We start from the raw sequence: 17820 nt of genomic DNA, 5'->3' as shown, positions 1-17820 counted from the left end.
TTTCCTTTTTTACTGCTGGAGCAGTTGTTCACAGGTGAAAAAACGACGCTCAACGTCCCTTGGCTTCAAAATCATAAGAAACTCAAATTCCTTGCTTTTGAATCATTCCCAACGCATGCAATCACTTGGAAATGGCTTGGCGGGTAACTCCTAATGCTGAAGCAAGTTGTTCTTGCATTTAACACGGATCCTCATCGAACAATGCCTCCAATTCAGCGTCTTCAAATGTTTTTGGCCTTCCTTCACACGGACGGTCGTCAACATCAAAACACCGTCTTTAAAGCGACGGAACCAATCACAGCACGTTGTTTCACTTAGAGCATCATCTCCGTAAACTTTTAGGAGCTCTCGATGCGCTTCAGCCGCTGTTTTCTTCGAATAAAATAAGAAAATCAACACTTCCCGCAAATGACGATTATTTGACACAAAATCAGACATTTTCACGCAATTAAAAGTATATGACGCCAAAACAAAAATCACTAACGTGTCAACGCGGTTTGTTTACCATATGTCTAAGCTTGGTTCATGACGTTTTGGGTATGTCTAAATCGACCAGCACTTACTGCTGGAGCCATCTATTGACAAACAGCGGGAACTTAATTGCGCACCTAATAAATAAAATCAATATTAGTAAAATTATTTAATCAAATAATATTGGAAACATCAGACAATAAACATTTCCAAAACTTCTTTACAAAAAGTTATATCACAAACAATAGAAAATATTAGATAAAATTTACATTTAAAATTAGCATTTAATATAAATAAATATATCATATTCAGGAAATAAAATAAACAAAATTCCAAATTATGATATGAGAAAAAAGGAGAAGAGTAAACAAATAATAAGCTATATTATTACTACAAATTATATTAAAAATTTTTAAATACATTCTAAATAATGTTTCAAAAATTTTAGAGTAGTTTGAAATAGCCACCATCCATTTTAATACAAAGTTGAGCACGTCTAATAAAGTTCTCTAACAATTGTTGTATTATTTTATGCATGATAGCTGCAAGCGCTTCAACAATTTGATGACTTATTTCCTCGACAGTACTTATGGGCATGCAATACGTATATTCTTTTATTGTTATAAAAAATATGTAAGAAAAAAAAATCAAACAGTGTTGCAAATTAAAATGCAGTTTAAAGATGTATTAAATTATAATTTTGTTTCTAAGATTTAAATATGTATTGACATTTTGAGATTATTTAAATTAGCCTCACATAATCTTTATGGAAATTTGGTTTCGGAGGAATTGGTTAAAAATGTAATATGTTGTACATCTTGTCATCCTGATGAAAAATCTCCAGGGTCACAACCTCCAATAATTGATCATTTTACCTTCACGAGGAGCTACTTGTCAAAAATGTCTAATGTCACACCTTATTTTCATCGAGTAACATGCATGCTTACATCATTATTTTACATACTTTCTAATTATTTCGGTGTATAATTTTAAATAAAAAACTGCAAATGTGACATTGACTTAAAATCGGTAATTTTAAAAATTAAAATTGTATTGAACGCTGTCGTTTCACATCAATTAACTCAGGATCTAAAATTATTTTGAAATGTGTTTGTAGGAGATTACAATAAGGAGAGCGAGTGAAGGTGAGTGGCTTTGGAAGGATTAATTAAAGTATTTTCGCCTCTTACTTCGGGGTGCTTAATTAAAGTGAGTCTCTTCGCCTTTTACTTCGGATTGTTCATCTTTCATCGGGATGACAAGATGTACAACATATTAAATTTTCAGCCAATTTCACCAAAATCCAATTTCCATAATAAGCTTTCTACAACAAGTCGGTATTATTAGTCACGTCATAAAACTTGTTCAATCACAGTCAAATATTCTCTTCACATTTGACTGTGATTGGTTAATTTTTATGTTTTATGATACTGACTAATAGCTTATTGTAGAAAAATCATAAAAATTGTGCGGGATCCTTTAATTTTTTAAACTCGAAAACTTAAATCATATATTGTTGCAGTAGTCAATTTAACATCTGGTAAAATTACTGTAGTTAATTCTTTATAACGTTATGTTATTTTCACAACACTCAATTTTTTTATGAAAACAAAAAATATATATCGCAGGCCCATAAGTACTGTCGAGGAATACATATGTGTATTTGTTCCTCTGGTTGATCTAAATCATTCTGTATAACTTTTGAAGATTTGTAGAGAGAATGATTCATGAGAAACTAGATTAAAATAAATCTTGAAAAATAAAATTGTTTTTCTAAAAAAGATATTTGTATGTAACCTTGGTTCACAGCAAGAACACATCTAAGTCTACGCATATGAATAGCATAGTAGGAAAAGCGTTACTTACAAGGGGAGTCTGCGGCAAGTATCAATTTTAATAAAATTTTATGGCTGTGTATTATTCATTAACATCTTTATTGCAGTAAAGCCTGTTTGTTGTGAAAATTAAGCATTCTCGAGAAAATAACGATTAAATATTTCCAGCTTCTGTAGTCTCGCTACAGAAGAACGATTGTCGAATTAGTAACGTAGCGTGGGGCGTTAGGATGTCAATTATACATACAATAATTTAAAAATATAAAATTTAAATAAAAAAAAATCTCATCCGCGGGAATTGAACCCGGAACCTCACACGTACTAGTCGACATCCTATAACGATCCACGCTACATCGCTATAACTCGACAATCGTTCTTCTGTACTATAGATACTAGAAATATCTAATCGTCATTTTCTCGAGAATGCCTAATTTTTACAATAAACGGTTTACTACAATAAAGGTGTGAATAAATACTACACAGCCATAAAATTTTATTAAAATAGGTAATATACTTGTGGACTCTCCTTGTCAGTATACGTAAATATGGCACGCTCGGACTCACGCTTATTGTTAAAAAATTGAACAGATCAAATAATCTCTATATTTCACTGTAATTAAGTCGAAATCTTAATATATTTAAATTACACAATTGGGTGTCCATAATTTACGAAATAGTTAAATCCATAATAAAAACAAATTTTTATTGAAGATCATTTTTATAATTAAGTATTACAATAATAATAATAATAATATACAAAATAAATGTAAAAATTAAATTTTATGGACTTACTAAAAATTTAAAAAAAAAAACAACATAATAAACTTTATTGTAAGTTAAACAAAACAAAACATAATTCTTATTTTATAAAACCTTATTACAAGAGTTATTGCAGTACTGTAAAAAAACTAAAAATTGTAATAAAATAAAAAAGTAATATAATATAAATAATATATCGAATTGATATACAAAGAAAAATTATAGTTATAAGTATTATGTTAGTTTTTGTTTAAAGTTTATAAAATAAACAAGAATCATCAAGACATTCAATGTCCTTTTGCAAATTAAATTATATTGTTCTTTAATATGTAACATATTAAAGAAAAATTAATATTGATATGCCAAATCAATGCTCTTATGTTACCCGCTGTAAAAAAGTAAGTTTACTGGCCTAAGCGGAAGGCGTTCTCCTTCTGTAAGGAAACATGCGCGAAACGGACAAATTTTGATTTGTGCTAGATATGTTCTTGCAATGAATCAAGTATAGCATGCGTAGCAAGAAGTAAGAGAGACGATAAAAAGGGACTGAGTTGATAGCAAGTAGTAGATCAGCAAACCATTGTTCTGAGAAAAAAGATTGATTTATAATTAAAAAATTTATTAAAATAAGATTATGTTGACAATTTGTGTATCCTTAATTAAGGTATTTTATTTTATTGAATTCAGAAAAGGTCCGTTTTCAAGAACTTTTAGAAAAAATATTAAAGAACTTAAAATAAACTTCTGTAGAAATATTTATTTTTTGTAAATTATGTATTTTTTATTATCGTTAATTATTCAGTGTGGATAGATTAAAATAAGATAAAAATAATGTTTAAAATTAAAATAACATCAAAATAATTTTTGAAAACTAATATTTTTTCAATTTTTAGTTTTAATACTGGTTTCATTTCAATCAATATTTGAAATGTAAATTGAGAATATTTTTATTTTTCAGGTTTCAATTACTTAGAAAGATCCATACTCGGTTCACAATCAAGAAGCGCGGTCGAGCCTCGCGCCAAGTGCACGCTTTAGCAAGTCGCAGACCCTCTTTTACACGAGTCAGCGAGTTCAAGCATAACGAGATTATCAGATCTCAGTAACGGTTGAACCGATCAAGTTCTGAGCAGTCTCAATGGATAGCTTGGGATTGAATTGTATAATAAAAGTGTTTTTATTTTTTCTCTCTTCATAAGACAAGCTGTATATTTGTTCACTGATTCATTTATTTATGCATTTTAGATCTATTTATTTAAGAAATTATTTAATTATTTATATACATATTTATGAATTTATCTACACAGAGTATCCCAGACCGTTCTATGAAGTTTGTCACATGAGGTAGAAGAAATTGAAACAAACAAAAAAAGTCTAATACCATTTTGCGATATTTGCAATAATTTTCGAGTAATAAAATATTAAGGTTAGCCAAATAAGAGCGCGCGGAGAGATAAACAGTCGCTCGTCTGAGCCGTAGGGCCGCCCACCGCGGCCCGACAGTAGGCAAGACGGTGAGTAGCGCGCGGCGAGGGGAAGGATAGCTTCGTATCGCCGCGACGCCGAATGTCCCCGTACCGCGCCGAGTCATGCGTCAAGGCTATACACTCACGATCACGATTATTAAGTATTTTGTTTTTTGTAATATCTCTATCATTTTTTATAGCAAAAAAAAACCAAAAAGTTAAATAATGTAACTTCGCAAATGTAGCATCACACCTCTCCCTCTAAAGTACAAGAACACAGTAAATATTATTTCTTTAAACAACAGTTCTAATTAATAGTATTCGAATCTCACTATTACGTATAATTTCAAGAACAAAATTTAAACTATTTCCATTTTTTTACACTTTTCATTAAACGTAAGATACTCGGATAAATAGCATCATGCTTATTATAATTTATCACAGTTCTAACGACAGTTTTCATTATAAATATTTACGTAACAATATAGCACATTGTTACTGTAAATGTAATGTCATTAAATGTAATTTAATACATTATAAAAAAATATAAAGTCTAACATTAAAAAATATGTTGCCGCTCTAATTGTGCTTAAATTGATGATTGTAGAGCGAAATATTCTATTAAAATTGCGATAAATGTTTATTTATCGTAGTTCTAATCAGTACAAAATTACTTTTTCAAAAAAGGTAAAAAAAGGCGCTTGTTTTTGTGCGCGCGCGCCTAAAAGTCTTTATTTTTTAAATCAAAATAATGTGTATTAATATTTTCTACAAAATCTTTTATTCAAAACGAAGTGGTATTTACTTAAAATAAATATCTTAAAATTGTATAATCTAATAAAAATGATGCGTTTGTCCAAAAAATGTATGAAATCTTTAAAGTGCGCCTGTTATAAAGAGAATATACTTTTTCTACAAAACCCAAGTGGTAGTATTTGTATTTTCAAAAAATTTTTAATTTTTTGCACAAAAACAGGCGCTGCTAGAAATAGTAATAATCAGGTTTTGTATAGAAATTATTCAATTGTTCTCATTGCTTTTCCTATCTTTTTATTTTTTATTAAAAATATACATTTATTTATTAAATTTATATCACAAATTTATTCAAAATATACATTTACATTAACGCTAGAATTAAAAAAGTATGACTTAGAGTCAGATCTGAGAAAGCGAACCACATTTTTGCTGGGAAAGGTCAAAATATGCATTGGAGAAAGATAAAAATAGATTTAATAAGGTGCATCTAATTACCGATCTAATTAACCTCGTTTCATTATCATATTCATGTGCACTTTGTAAATCATATCTTATGACACTTGAAAAATTTTATACGTAGCACTCGTAGGAGTATAATATAATATTGATTCTAGCTAATGCAAAATATATATTTTTAACTGCACATATTTATTAATAATAGCATTTAACGCATTTTTGCATCACGCAAACAAATTCGACAAAAAAATGTGTCGTTTGCCACAAACCAAGATATTATTGACGATTCAGGTTACAGGTTAGGAAACCTGTCATACGCGCAATCATGATCGCGGTCACGTGATGCACATCACATGGTCGCATAAATGCTGATAGTGTAGTAGCGAGCCTTTCACACTGTGTCGAAAATGTGAAAGGAAGAATTCCTGAGGGCGACGACCAAGGAGATGTATCTTACAGAAAAATGTAGAGAAATTAGAATTTGCATCGCGATATCTCCGCTCATAGGGCACGGAGAAAAAAATAAAAACACTTTTGTTATGCAATTCGTTCCCAAGCTATCGATTGAGACTACTCAGAACTTGATCGGTTCAGCCGTTGCTGAGATCTGATAATCTCGTTATGCTTGAACTCGCTGACTCGTGTAAAAGAGGCGCTCGGTCTCTCTCGCTTCGTTCGTTCAGAGAGATTCAGAGATGAGAAAAGTTTTCTTTTAAAAAAACAAGCGCGAGTCGCGACCGGGTCTCTTAATAGAATATTTCGCTCTACAATCATCAATTATCTTATTTTTCTTATAATAATGTATTAAATTATATTTAATGACATTACGTACATTCACAGTAACAATGTACTATATTATTATGTAAATATTTCTAATGAAAACTGTCGCTAAAAATAGAATAATTTATAATCAGCATGATACTATTTATCCAAGTGTCTTACCGTGTTTAATATAAAAAGTGTAAAGAAATGGTAACAGTTAAAATTTTTTTCTTAAAATTACACATAATGGTGAGATTTGAATAGTATTAATTAGAACTGTTGTTTAAAGAGATAATATTTACTGTGCTATTGTACTTTAGAGGGAGAGGTGTAATGCTACATTCGCAAAGTTACATTATTTATTTTTTGGTTTTTCGCTATAAAAAATGCTATAAATATTACAAAGAACAAAATACTTAATAATCGTGATCGCGAATGTATAGCGTTGACGCAAGCCTCGGTGCGGAAGCGGTGCGGTATCAAGCTATCTTTCCCCTCGCCGCGCGCCATTTACTATCATCTACAGTCGAGCCACGGTGGATGGTCCTACGGCTCAGGCGAGCAACCGCTTGTCTCTTTGCGCATTCTTATTCGATTGACTTTAATATTTTATTACTCGAAAATTATTGCAAATATCGCAAAATGGTATTAGTCTTTTTGGTTTGTCTCGATTCCTTCTACCTCATGTAACAAGCTTTATAGAACGATGTCTGGGACATCCTGTGTGTGTATGTGTGTGCGCGCGCGCACGCGTGTGTGTGTGTGTATGAGATCGGGGGAAATTGTTAGACGGGATAATTCGATAATTGGAAATCTTTTTATGGGTACATATTAAAAATTTACTTTAAACACTGTAAACACGTCCTAATGTAACGATGTTACTAACAAAGTTTTGTTGGTAACGGCGTCATATTAATATCGTAGTAATGAAAAATATGTTTTGCGACAGTCAAAGTAATTTCTGATAGTCAGCATTTCTTCGAAATTTAAATAAGATAATAAGGTTTTTTTGAAAACTTTAAATGTATCGTGTCTAGTCAAATGTATTTGAAACATTTCCTGTTTACTTTTTGCTGTGTGATGTCTATTTTTGTCGATCATACGCAATAACGGGCACAGTTGATGTTGGGGCTATTTGTAACACCGGGACGATTCGTTAATACTGATTACAGCGCCTAACCTAAGTTGGATAACCTTAACCCTTTGACTGTGTTACAAACGTCTGCGCTACGCAGAGTTAAGCATTGAGGTAAAGTTCTTCATTGATTTAATTCAAACTTGATAATATTGTGTATTTCAGTATATAAAACATGAATATGAATATAAAATCGACGCTCTTAAGCAAGTAAAAAGTTATAAAGCGTTAAAGATTGACTTGTGAGATTAGGAAATCTGTCACACCAATAGCATAAAAAGACATGCAAACGTGTATGTTTGCATTTGTTTTTTGTATACCTATATTTTTTTTTAAATAAAAGAAAGTCTTAACAACAGCTTTTTTACAGTCTTTCAACTTGAAACACAAATTTCGGAATGTTCCCGGACTAATTACGAATTACTCCGGGCTAAGAGCTATTCGTAATTTTTGGCATTGGCCAACATTTTTATATGTACTTCAAAGCAAGTATACTTCCATGTTCTATCTATACCGGCATTGTGAAGGAGAAAATTCAACCTTTCAAACCGTCCCATGTTTCTTTTTTTTAATGAATATAGAACTCAGGAGATACAAAAAAAGGTCTAACAAATAGCCCCGGTCTCCCCTATATATTTTACATAGATTTTTAGATAGATACAAAATAGATTTTTTTTTAACGTCATGGTAAAGTAAAAATGATCATTTTTGACAGTTTTTTAAGAAATCTGACGTGATAGAGCAATTTGCTTATCAGATTCGTATTCAACGACCCCCCCCCCCCAAAAAAAATATATAGGAAATGCTACTTGTATTTAAACAACAGAAAAAAAGTCTAAAAACGGCGCTCTGTGTTATAAGAAATCATCACCTTTCAACCCTTTATTATCTCCGGAACCGCGCTCATGCTCATCTTAAAATTTCTCTGGAATTATTATGTTCCATTATATAGTAATATTTGGTATAAAAAAGTTTGAAATTCGGGATCCAAGAAATGGGCTAAAAAACAGGTCTTTTTGGTGTTACTTTTTTTAAATATTCCTACACCATTATAATATCAAGCATACACCATATACAGGGTGATTATTAATGGTTGTACGCACTTTTTACCATAAGAGCATGATTTACCAACGCATTTGTAATTTCTAATATAATAATATATTAGAAATATAAATTTTAATGCAATTTTAGCTTATGGAAAGTTAGCGTCATTAAAAATCATTATTCTCTGTTGCAAGCCCCATACATAATAAACAAATGGTAATAGCTATCACAATAAATGTATGTATGGGTCTTATTTAATAATACATTATTTATAAAAAAATATACTTATTTCAAAAAATCAATATATATTTGTTTTTTTTTATGGTTAGAATATTAAATAATATTATAATATGTTGTAATAAATCATAAAATAATGTATACTTATTAAATTTACAACAAATTTTTATAAAAACGGCTGATCCCTACTTTGTTACAAGCTTTTGTTGCACTGAATAAACGTGCTACCGATATTAATTCCCTAGTCCCTCTTTATCTACTCCCTATGACACATCTTTTAAACATATATTTTAAACATAAAGCGCATTTTTAAATAATAAATTTAAAAGTGGGCCTTATTTACTACTGGGCCTTATTCGGCTCAAATACCTTACAAATATAAAATGTGGATTTGAGACAACAGATGGTGCACTAATGCAATATGCAGTATAAAGATTGAACGTATATGCCATTTTGTTGTGCCAAAAAGAGCCAACGCGTACAAGTGATAAATTAAAAAAATTTTTGCATAGTATTATTTTGCTGTGTTCAATATGTCGAAATTTGTGCCAAATAAAGAGCATTCGCAGAGTTAATTTTTTGTTTTTATTTGTTTTTATTTGAAGAAAACTGCTGCTAAATCATACTGATTACTTCGGGAAGCTTATAGTGAACATGCTCCATCGCAAGATACGTGTGAACGATGATTTCGGTGTTTTAAAAGTGGTGATTTCGATGTTGCAGACAAGGAACACGGAAAAACCATCAAAAAAATACAAAGATGTAGAATTGCAAGTATTGTTAGACAAAGACGATTCACAAACATAAAAACAACTCGTAGAGCAATTGAGCATTAGTCAACAAGCTGTTTCTAATCGCCTACGAGAGATGGGATAAATTCAGAAAGTCGACAGATGGATATCACATGAGTTAAATGAGAGACAGATAGAGAGGCGCAAACATGTGAAAATTTGCTCGAACGATACATAAGAAAGTCGTTTTTGCATTGTATCTGTCTGCCGTTACTGAGAACAAAAAGTGGATATATTTTGAAAATCCCAAGTTAAAAAAATCATGGTTAGACCCAGGTGCACCATCCACATCAACCGCAAGACCAAATTGTTTCGGCAGAATGATTATGCTCTGTGTTTGGTGGGTTCAGAAGGGTGTGGTCTATTATGAGCTATTAAAGCCTGGTGAAACTGTTAATACCAAACGCTACAACAACAATTGATCGATTTGAACTATTCGCTATTCAAAAAACAACCAGAATATCGAAAAAGGCAACACAAGATCATTTTTCTCTATGACAATGCTCTATCACATACGGCAAAATCGGTTCGCGACACGTTGGAAGCACTCAGCTGAGAAATGCTAAGCCCATGCGCAGTGGCGGCGCTACAGGGGTGGCCCGGGCCCCCCCAAAAATATGTTGGGCCCCTAGCCGGCCCCCCCCCCAAAATAACATTTAAAAATAAAAATATTTCAAAAATGTATATTTATAAATATTTATAATTATTTATTTATTGTTACTGAGACATTTATCAATAGAGCACAGCTTATTTTAGTGAAAATAAGAAATGGAATATATTTGGCGATAAACAAAAGAATACAATGCCAGCCGTCAAGCTGCACGTGATAAACAAAAGAATACGATGGCTCGACGGTAGCCGTCGTATTCTTTTGTTTATCACGTGCAGTCAAACGGCACGACGGCATCCTGACAATCCTTGCCAGGCAGCGATATTACATCTATTAAGCAAGAAAACAAATATCTTTTCTTTAAAACGTAATAAGTATTCAATCTGTTGTCTGTAAAAGTAAATTATATAAGCGTATTATTTTTTAATTTACAATGTCTAAGCGACATGTAACTATGCTGGATTTTTTACAAAACAAAAAGAAAAAGAACTGTGAAGACGACGATAAAATTTCATGTTCAAATGCTACAAATAAAGCTGATTCTAATATAAGCGATATTAGTTATATTCAAGACAAAAGTGAAAATGATGATGATAGTGATTATACTAAATCTGATACTGATGACCAATATGATGTTATGGATGATAAACAAACAGAAGAATTGACGATTGAACAACACTCTGCTTCAACTTTAACAGCATTACGAAAACCTCCAGGTAAAACTTTACATTAGTCATAACTATATTAGTTTAAAATTGCGCGTTTAAACTGGAAATTATTTATTAATTAATTTATGAATTAAATAAATAAAGTAAATTGATGAATGTAAATACATATATAAAAACATGAATTCAATGTTTATTCATTCATATATTCTATATATAATCTATACACGATTTAATAATACGTATAACATTTTTCAATTTTTTCTAGGACCTGAAGATCTTTCTCAAACATTAATCGATGATCCCAAGCAGCCCAACTTGCAAGAATCCTACTACTCGAATCGGCAATAGAAGTAGATCATTTCAGAAAGATTGGTATAAAAGATACGACTGGTTAGAATATAGTGTTTTGAAAGATAAAGCGTACTGTTTCTATTGTCGCTTTTTTCAAATTAGTCCTGAGAACGATTCGAAAGATGTTTATTTCTGAAGGATTTCGATCTTGGAAAAAAGCTTTAGAACAAAATGGTGGGTTAAGAAAACATGCTGCTTCAGAGAATCATAAGCATTGTGCTATAAAATATACAGAATATCTAAAGCTTCATAAATCTTCTAAATCAGTTATGACCATGGTGAATGAAGCTCATGCAAAATTAATTCAAGAAAATAAACATTTAAAAACTGTAGCTGAATGTTTACTATTAACATGAAAATTAGAAATAGCTCACAGAGGGCATGATGAATCGAGTTCATCTTTAAATCAAGACAACTTCAGAGAAATAATGACTATGCTCAGTAAACATGATCCTATAATCTTTTCACGTTTAATTGATGGTCCAAAAAATGCTCAGTATTTACATCACGATATTCAAAATTTATTAATAAAAATAATGGCTGATCAAATAAAGTTTTCAATCGCTAATGAAATTAAAGAAGCAAAATATTTCGCAGTAATGGCAGATAAAAGGAAAGATTTAAGTAAGCAGAAGCAAGTTTCAGTAGTAATAAGATATTATTATAAAGGTGCAATATATGAAAGGTTTATGGGGTTTTGTCCAGCTGAAAAATTAGATGCAATAAGTATGTCAGATTTAATAAAAAACACTATATTAATTGCGGGATTAAACTTACACAATTGTGTTGCACAAGGTTATGATGGGGCAAATGTTATGAGTGGGCATTTGAATGGCGTTCAAGCCAAAATAAAACAATTTGCACCCAATGCTGCATATATACATTGTTTTAATCATATTTTAAACTTGGTCATTGTTGATTCTTGCAAAAGTAATAAAGATAGCTTCAATTTTTTTTCAATTTTAGAAAAATTGTGTTTATGTCGTGTTCAACAATACATCCTGTATTCATGCAAAAAAAACTTTACACGAACAGACAACCAATTGAATTGAAGCGATTGAGTAGCACAAGATGGACAGTTCAATACCGTGCATGTGATGCAGTAGAACGTACTTTTGCGGCTATTATTATTGTATTAAATAATGTAGCAATGAAAAAAGATCGACAAGCTAATGCTGATGCAAAAGGATTATTGCTGCAAATTGACCAAAAATTTCTCTTACATTTAGTAATATATAAAAATATATTCAGTACTACTACCAGCTTGTCTAATTATTTACAAAATCCATCATTGGACTACGTAAAGGCTCAGGTATTAATTGAAGAAACTAAAAGAATATTCGAAGAGTGGAGAAGGAATGACAAAACATGGAAAGAAATATGGGAAAAAACCGATCGTTTAACTAAAGAAGTTGGAATTGATGAAATGGATAATTAAAAAAAAATAAATAGCGTATGCGTAAAATTCCGGAGAAATTAAAGCCGTTTATTGTAGAATCTAATGTAGAAAATGATCTTTCTGCACAAGAAATAATTACTGCAAAAATATCGTGGTTTTAGCCTACATTAGATAAAATTTTATTGGAATTTAACAGACGATTTACCGATAATAATATTTTGAATGGTCTAAGTGCATTGCTTCCAGATAATGCAAATTTTTTAAATATTGAAATGCTCAAAACTTCAGCCATGCAATATAGCTTGAACACTGATCATCTGAATTCTGAAATTAATCTTATTAAAAAAATTTTATCAAGGCCTGAAAATCAAGATATAAAAACTTTATTATAGTTTTTACACTTATTTAGTGAATATAAAGATGTATTTGAAACAATTTTTAACTTGTTAAAAATTGCTGTTACAATTCCAATTTTAACAGCATCATGCGAAAGATCATTTTCATGTTTAAAGCGTGTAAAGACTTATTTACGTACTACAGGAAATTCAAGACTAAGCGATATAGCTATTATTGCTATTGAAAAAAAAACGTGCGACTAATATAGATTTAAATAAAGTTATAGACGTATTTGCTTCTTCACATGCTAACAGGAGAATTGTTTTGAAATAAAATTGTAATAATTTCTATTGCATAATTAATTAACACGTATTTTCTATTCCCTAATTTTAATATATATATACAGGGTGATTCAAAATAACCTATTGGTCCCGAAGCTGACATATTCGTAATCGAATTCTGAGACGATTTTTCCTTTTGCAAAAATTTGTCCGGAGCTTAGTTTTCAAGTTACAATAAGAATTAGCGTATGACGGGTCAGGTACAAGTGGTAGACAGGGGCGGCGCGACTCACTGTTACACGCGGGTGTTTCCGTGGGGCACCTTCTGCGCTCAAATGACTGACAAAAGTACATGGACAGCACATTCCTATTTAAACTCTCTCTCTCTCTCTCTTTCTCTCTTTCTCTCTGTCACTTTAATTATGCTACATTTAACTTGTCAAATTTCGATCTGTCATCGGGCCGCCAAATATTGGGATGACCGTAAAATCTTCAAGTAAGTTTACATTATTATAATAAATGTACGCCCGCGAATAATAAAATTTATTGCAAATTAGATTACTTAAATGCAAGTTAAAAGTAGTACTTTTAAAACGCACAAAAAGGAAAGGGGGGGGGGAGAGAGAGAGAGAGAGAGAGAGAGGAGGGAGGGAGGGAGGGAGGGAGGGAGGGAGGGAGGGAGGGGAGGGAGGGAGGGAGGGAGGGAGGGAGGGGAGGGAGGGAGGGGGTGGGAGGGAGGGGGGGGAGGGCGGGAGGGAGGGAGGGAGGGAGGGAGGGAGGGGGAGGGGGGGGAGAGGGAAGAGAGAGAGAGAGAGGAGAGAGAGAGAGAGAGAGAGAGAGAGAGAGAGAGAGAGAGAGAGAGAGAGAGAGAGAGAGAGAGAGAGAGAGAGAGAGAGAGAGAGAGAGAGAGAGAGAGAGAGAGAGAGAGAGAGAGAGAGAGAGAGAGAGACGGAGAAGAAGGAGGCTTTAAACAAGTTTAAGCACGTTCACTCACGCACACGGCAATCAGCTTATTGTTTCCACGATGCGACAGTTCAATTTAAATTTGTCGTTTATCCAGATCTATCCCTCGAAGTTGTTTCATATTTTACCACATTTACACTATTTACTCTGCACTTTATCGATAAACGCGGAACTTTGCGACGAACCGATCGATTAACTTTTTTAATTACTACTCTAATTACTACAATTATTCGATGCGTTAAAATTACTCGAAGAAACACGTGTTTACGTTACGATCACACAACACGTGTTCACTCGACGATATCAAGCAGTCGACTGGATGTTATTGGTTATGTTGTTATAAGAGTGTCGAACGATTGGTTAAAGCCATAAGTCAAAACGCGGCAATTTAATATGAAAATATTGGTTAATACAATTTACATCAATACAATTTATTAGAAAAATGTTGCAAATGTATATTTATCATTATTTGTTAAAAATTGAATGATAGTGACTTTATCAAGATAATTATTATTCATTCTAAATATTCAAGAAATAATTTTATCAAAATCAATTTTTTCTAAATATTTTTTCTTTATTTCTTATTTTTGAATATTTGCGAAAACTGTGAAAATATTCCTCAAAATAAAATATTTGGTTGCCCTAAAAAGGGCAGATTATCCGTTGCTGTAAGGAGATTTCAAGAATTATATCCTTGAAGTTTTTTTTATAATAAATATTCTAAATAATTATCTTGATAAAGTCACTTACAATTTTTAACAAGTAATAATAAACATACATTTACCACATTTTTCTAATAAATTGTATCGATGTAAATCGTATTAATCAATATTTTCATTTTGAATTACCGCGTTTTGACTTATAGCTTTAACCAATCGTTCGATACTCTTATAACGACATAACCAATAACATTCAGTCGACTGCTTCATATCGTCGAGTGAACTCGTGTTGTGTGATGGTAACGTAAATACGTGTTTCTTCGAGTAATTTTAACGCATAGAATGATTGTAGAGATTACAGTAGTGATTAATAGTAATTAATAAAGTCGATCGATCGGTTCGTCGCGTAGTTCCGCGTTTATCAATCAAATGCAGAGTAAATAGTTAAATGTGGCGAAGTATGAAACAACTTCGAGGAATAGATCTGAATAAAGGACAAATTTAAATTGAACTGTTGCATCGTGGAAACAATAAGCTGATCGCCGTGCGTAAGTAAACGTGCTTAAACTTGTTCAAAGAGCCCCCCGTCTCTCTCTCTCTCTCTCTCTCTCTCTCTCTCTTTCTCCTTTCTATCCCTTTTTGTGCGTTTTAAAAGTGCTACTTTTAACTTGCAAGTGCACATTTAAGTAATATAATTTGCATTAAATTATTATTCGCGGGCGTACATTTATTATAATAATGTAAACTTACTTGAAGATTTCACGGTCATCCCGATATTTGACGGCCGGATAACAGATCGAAATTTGACAAGTTAAATGTAGCATAATTAAAGTGATAGAGAGAAAGAGAAAGAGAGAGAGAGAGAGAGAGAGGGAGAGAGAGAGAGAGTTTAAATAGGAATGTGCTGTCCATGTACTTTTGTCAGTCATTTGAGCGCAGAAGGTGCCCCACGGAAACACCCGCGTATAATAGTGAGTCGCGCCGCCCCTGTCTACCACTTGTATCTGACCCGTCATACGCTAACTAATTTTTATTGTAACTTGAAAACTAAGCTCCGGACAAATTTTTGCAAAAGGAAAAATCGTCTCAGAATTCGATTACAAATATGCCAGCTTCGGGACCAATAGGTTATTATGAATCACCCTGTGTATATATATATATATATATATATATGGCACTATATAGGGTTAACTTAAGTTGGGGCTGGGCCCCCCCAAGAACATTTTTCTGGCGCCGCCACTGCCCATGCGGCTTACTCGCCAGGCTTCTTCCGATTACCACTTGTTTGCATTGATGGGTTAGGTTAGGTTAGTGCTCACGCACTTGCTGAGCAGCACTTTGGTTCGTACAAAGAACCAAAAATGTGAAAAAATGGCTCGATGAATGATTCGCGGCAAAAGGGAAAGATTTTTACTGGCATGGTATCCACAAATTATCCGAAAAATGGGAAAAATGTATAACTAGCAATGGAGCATACTTTGAATAAATTACTTTTTATCATTCTTCTGAATTTAACGTGTTTTTTTTTTTTAAAAAAGAATCCGCATTTCATACTTGTACACCTGGCATATGTAGTATTAAAAAGAGAAAGTTACATTAGAACATTAATTTACTATGATATGTGGAATTTATTAATTCAAAAATAATATTATTGATACAAACCTGCTCGGTAAAAAATGCCTTAAAATAGGAACTTTGGATGCGTGTCGCCTCAAAAAACTCAGAGCTTGGTCTTCCCAACGAAGCATTTTTCCCAAAACTAACATAATTGGAATAGTTGGCAAGCCAACCAATAAAACCAACGGATCGGCTTGTTCCATCATGGTAAGGCCATCCTTATGACCCACCACTTGCATAACAGTAACCGCACCATAAGTCACAGCTGTCCAATAGATAGATCCAACAACTATACCAGCAGCAATAAAGGGACATACTCGGAAGATAACTGCGTCGATCGTGTCGAGTACTACCACTAATGGACCTGCAATTGATTTGTGTGTAGAATACACTACATATGCAAAGATACAATATAATCTATTAGTAATAAAATAACAATAATAAAACCATGATTATTTAATCTCTCAAATTTTGTAAAAGAGTTTTTAAGGATTTTTGGATTTTCCAACAATTTTCTTTTTAATTCCAAGTAAGATTAAAACATTTTTTAAACATATGTTGCATACATTTTTACAAATGTATTAATTTTTAAAATTACGTTTACAGCAAATAAACTACATATACAGGATGTCTATCCATAGATGTCTAAACAAATATCTCAAAACTAGTCAAGTAACAATAAGAGTTTTAATAAGACTTTTAATAAGAGTTTTAATAAGAGTTTTAATAAGACTCTAAGTCAACTACAATGTGTATATAAAATTTTTTACTTCGTTACATTACCTTTTCAAGTTATAAAAAAGTTGAGTTTTTTTTAATAGATATCTTTTAAATAAATATTTAAAAAAATACATAAAACAATCATCCAGTGAAAAATTACTACTATGCACAAAATAATCGGCATCTTAAGTATTAAAAAATAGCTGGTTTTCTATACTACAATTTGAAAACTAAAATTTATCAGCCTACCGGTTGTGTTCCAAAATTCATCGCCAATACTTAAAAAACCCCTGCACACTTTATACAAAAAAGGGGGGGGGGTTGTCAAATGAATTGGTTAACCTTTTAACGACAGGGAAATGTAAGATAAAATCGACCTTTTATTAGACGTAAAATTTATAAGTAAATTCAATTAATTTCTTATGTAGAGTCCCCAACCTGACTGTTGGTCGATATATCCATTAACCCCGTCCGCAAGATAAAGTCCAATGTAAAAAATTTGGT

At 32.1% G+C, this 17820-nt stretch overlaps 1 protein-coding gene across 4 annotated transcripts in view; it reads right to left on the bottom strand.

The window, feature by feature from the left end:
* LOC105197244 (E3 ubiquitin-protein ligase MARCHF5) overlaps positions 1–17820 on the bottom strand; it is a 69202-nt gene that overhangs the window by 13785 nt on the left and 37597 nt on the right. For all 4 annotated transcript variants that reach the window (XM_039447740.1, XM_039447741.1, XM_039447739.1 and 1 more), the window contains exon 5: positions 16642–16960. In XM_039447740.1, coding sequence (XP_039303674.1) covers positions 16642–16960 — 319 coding nt within the window. The remainder of the gene's footprint in view (positions 1–16641; positions 16961–17820) is intronic.

Source organism: Solenopsis invicta, chromosome 4 (genome assembly GCF_016802725.1).
Source record: "Solenopsis invicta isolate M01_SB chromosome 4, UNIL_Sinv_3.0, whole genome shotgun sequence".
NCBI lineage: Eukaryota > Metazoa > Arthropoda > Insecta > Hymenoptera > Formicidae > Solenopsis > Solenopsis invicta.
The sequence above is the reverse complement of the archived record's forward strand: the minus strand, read 5'-3'. Positions and strand labels throughout refer to the sequence as shown.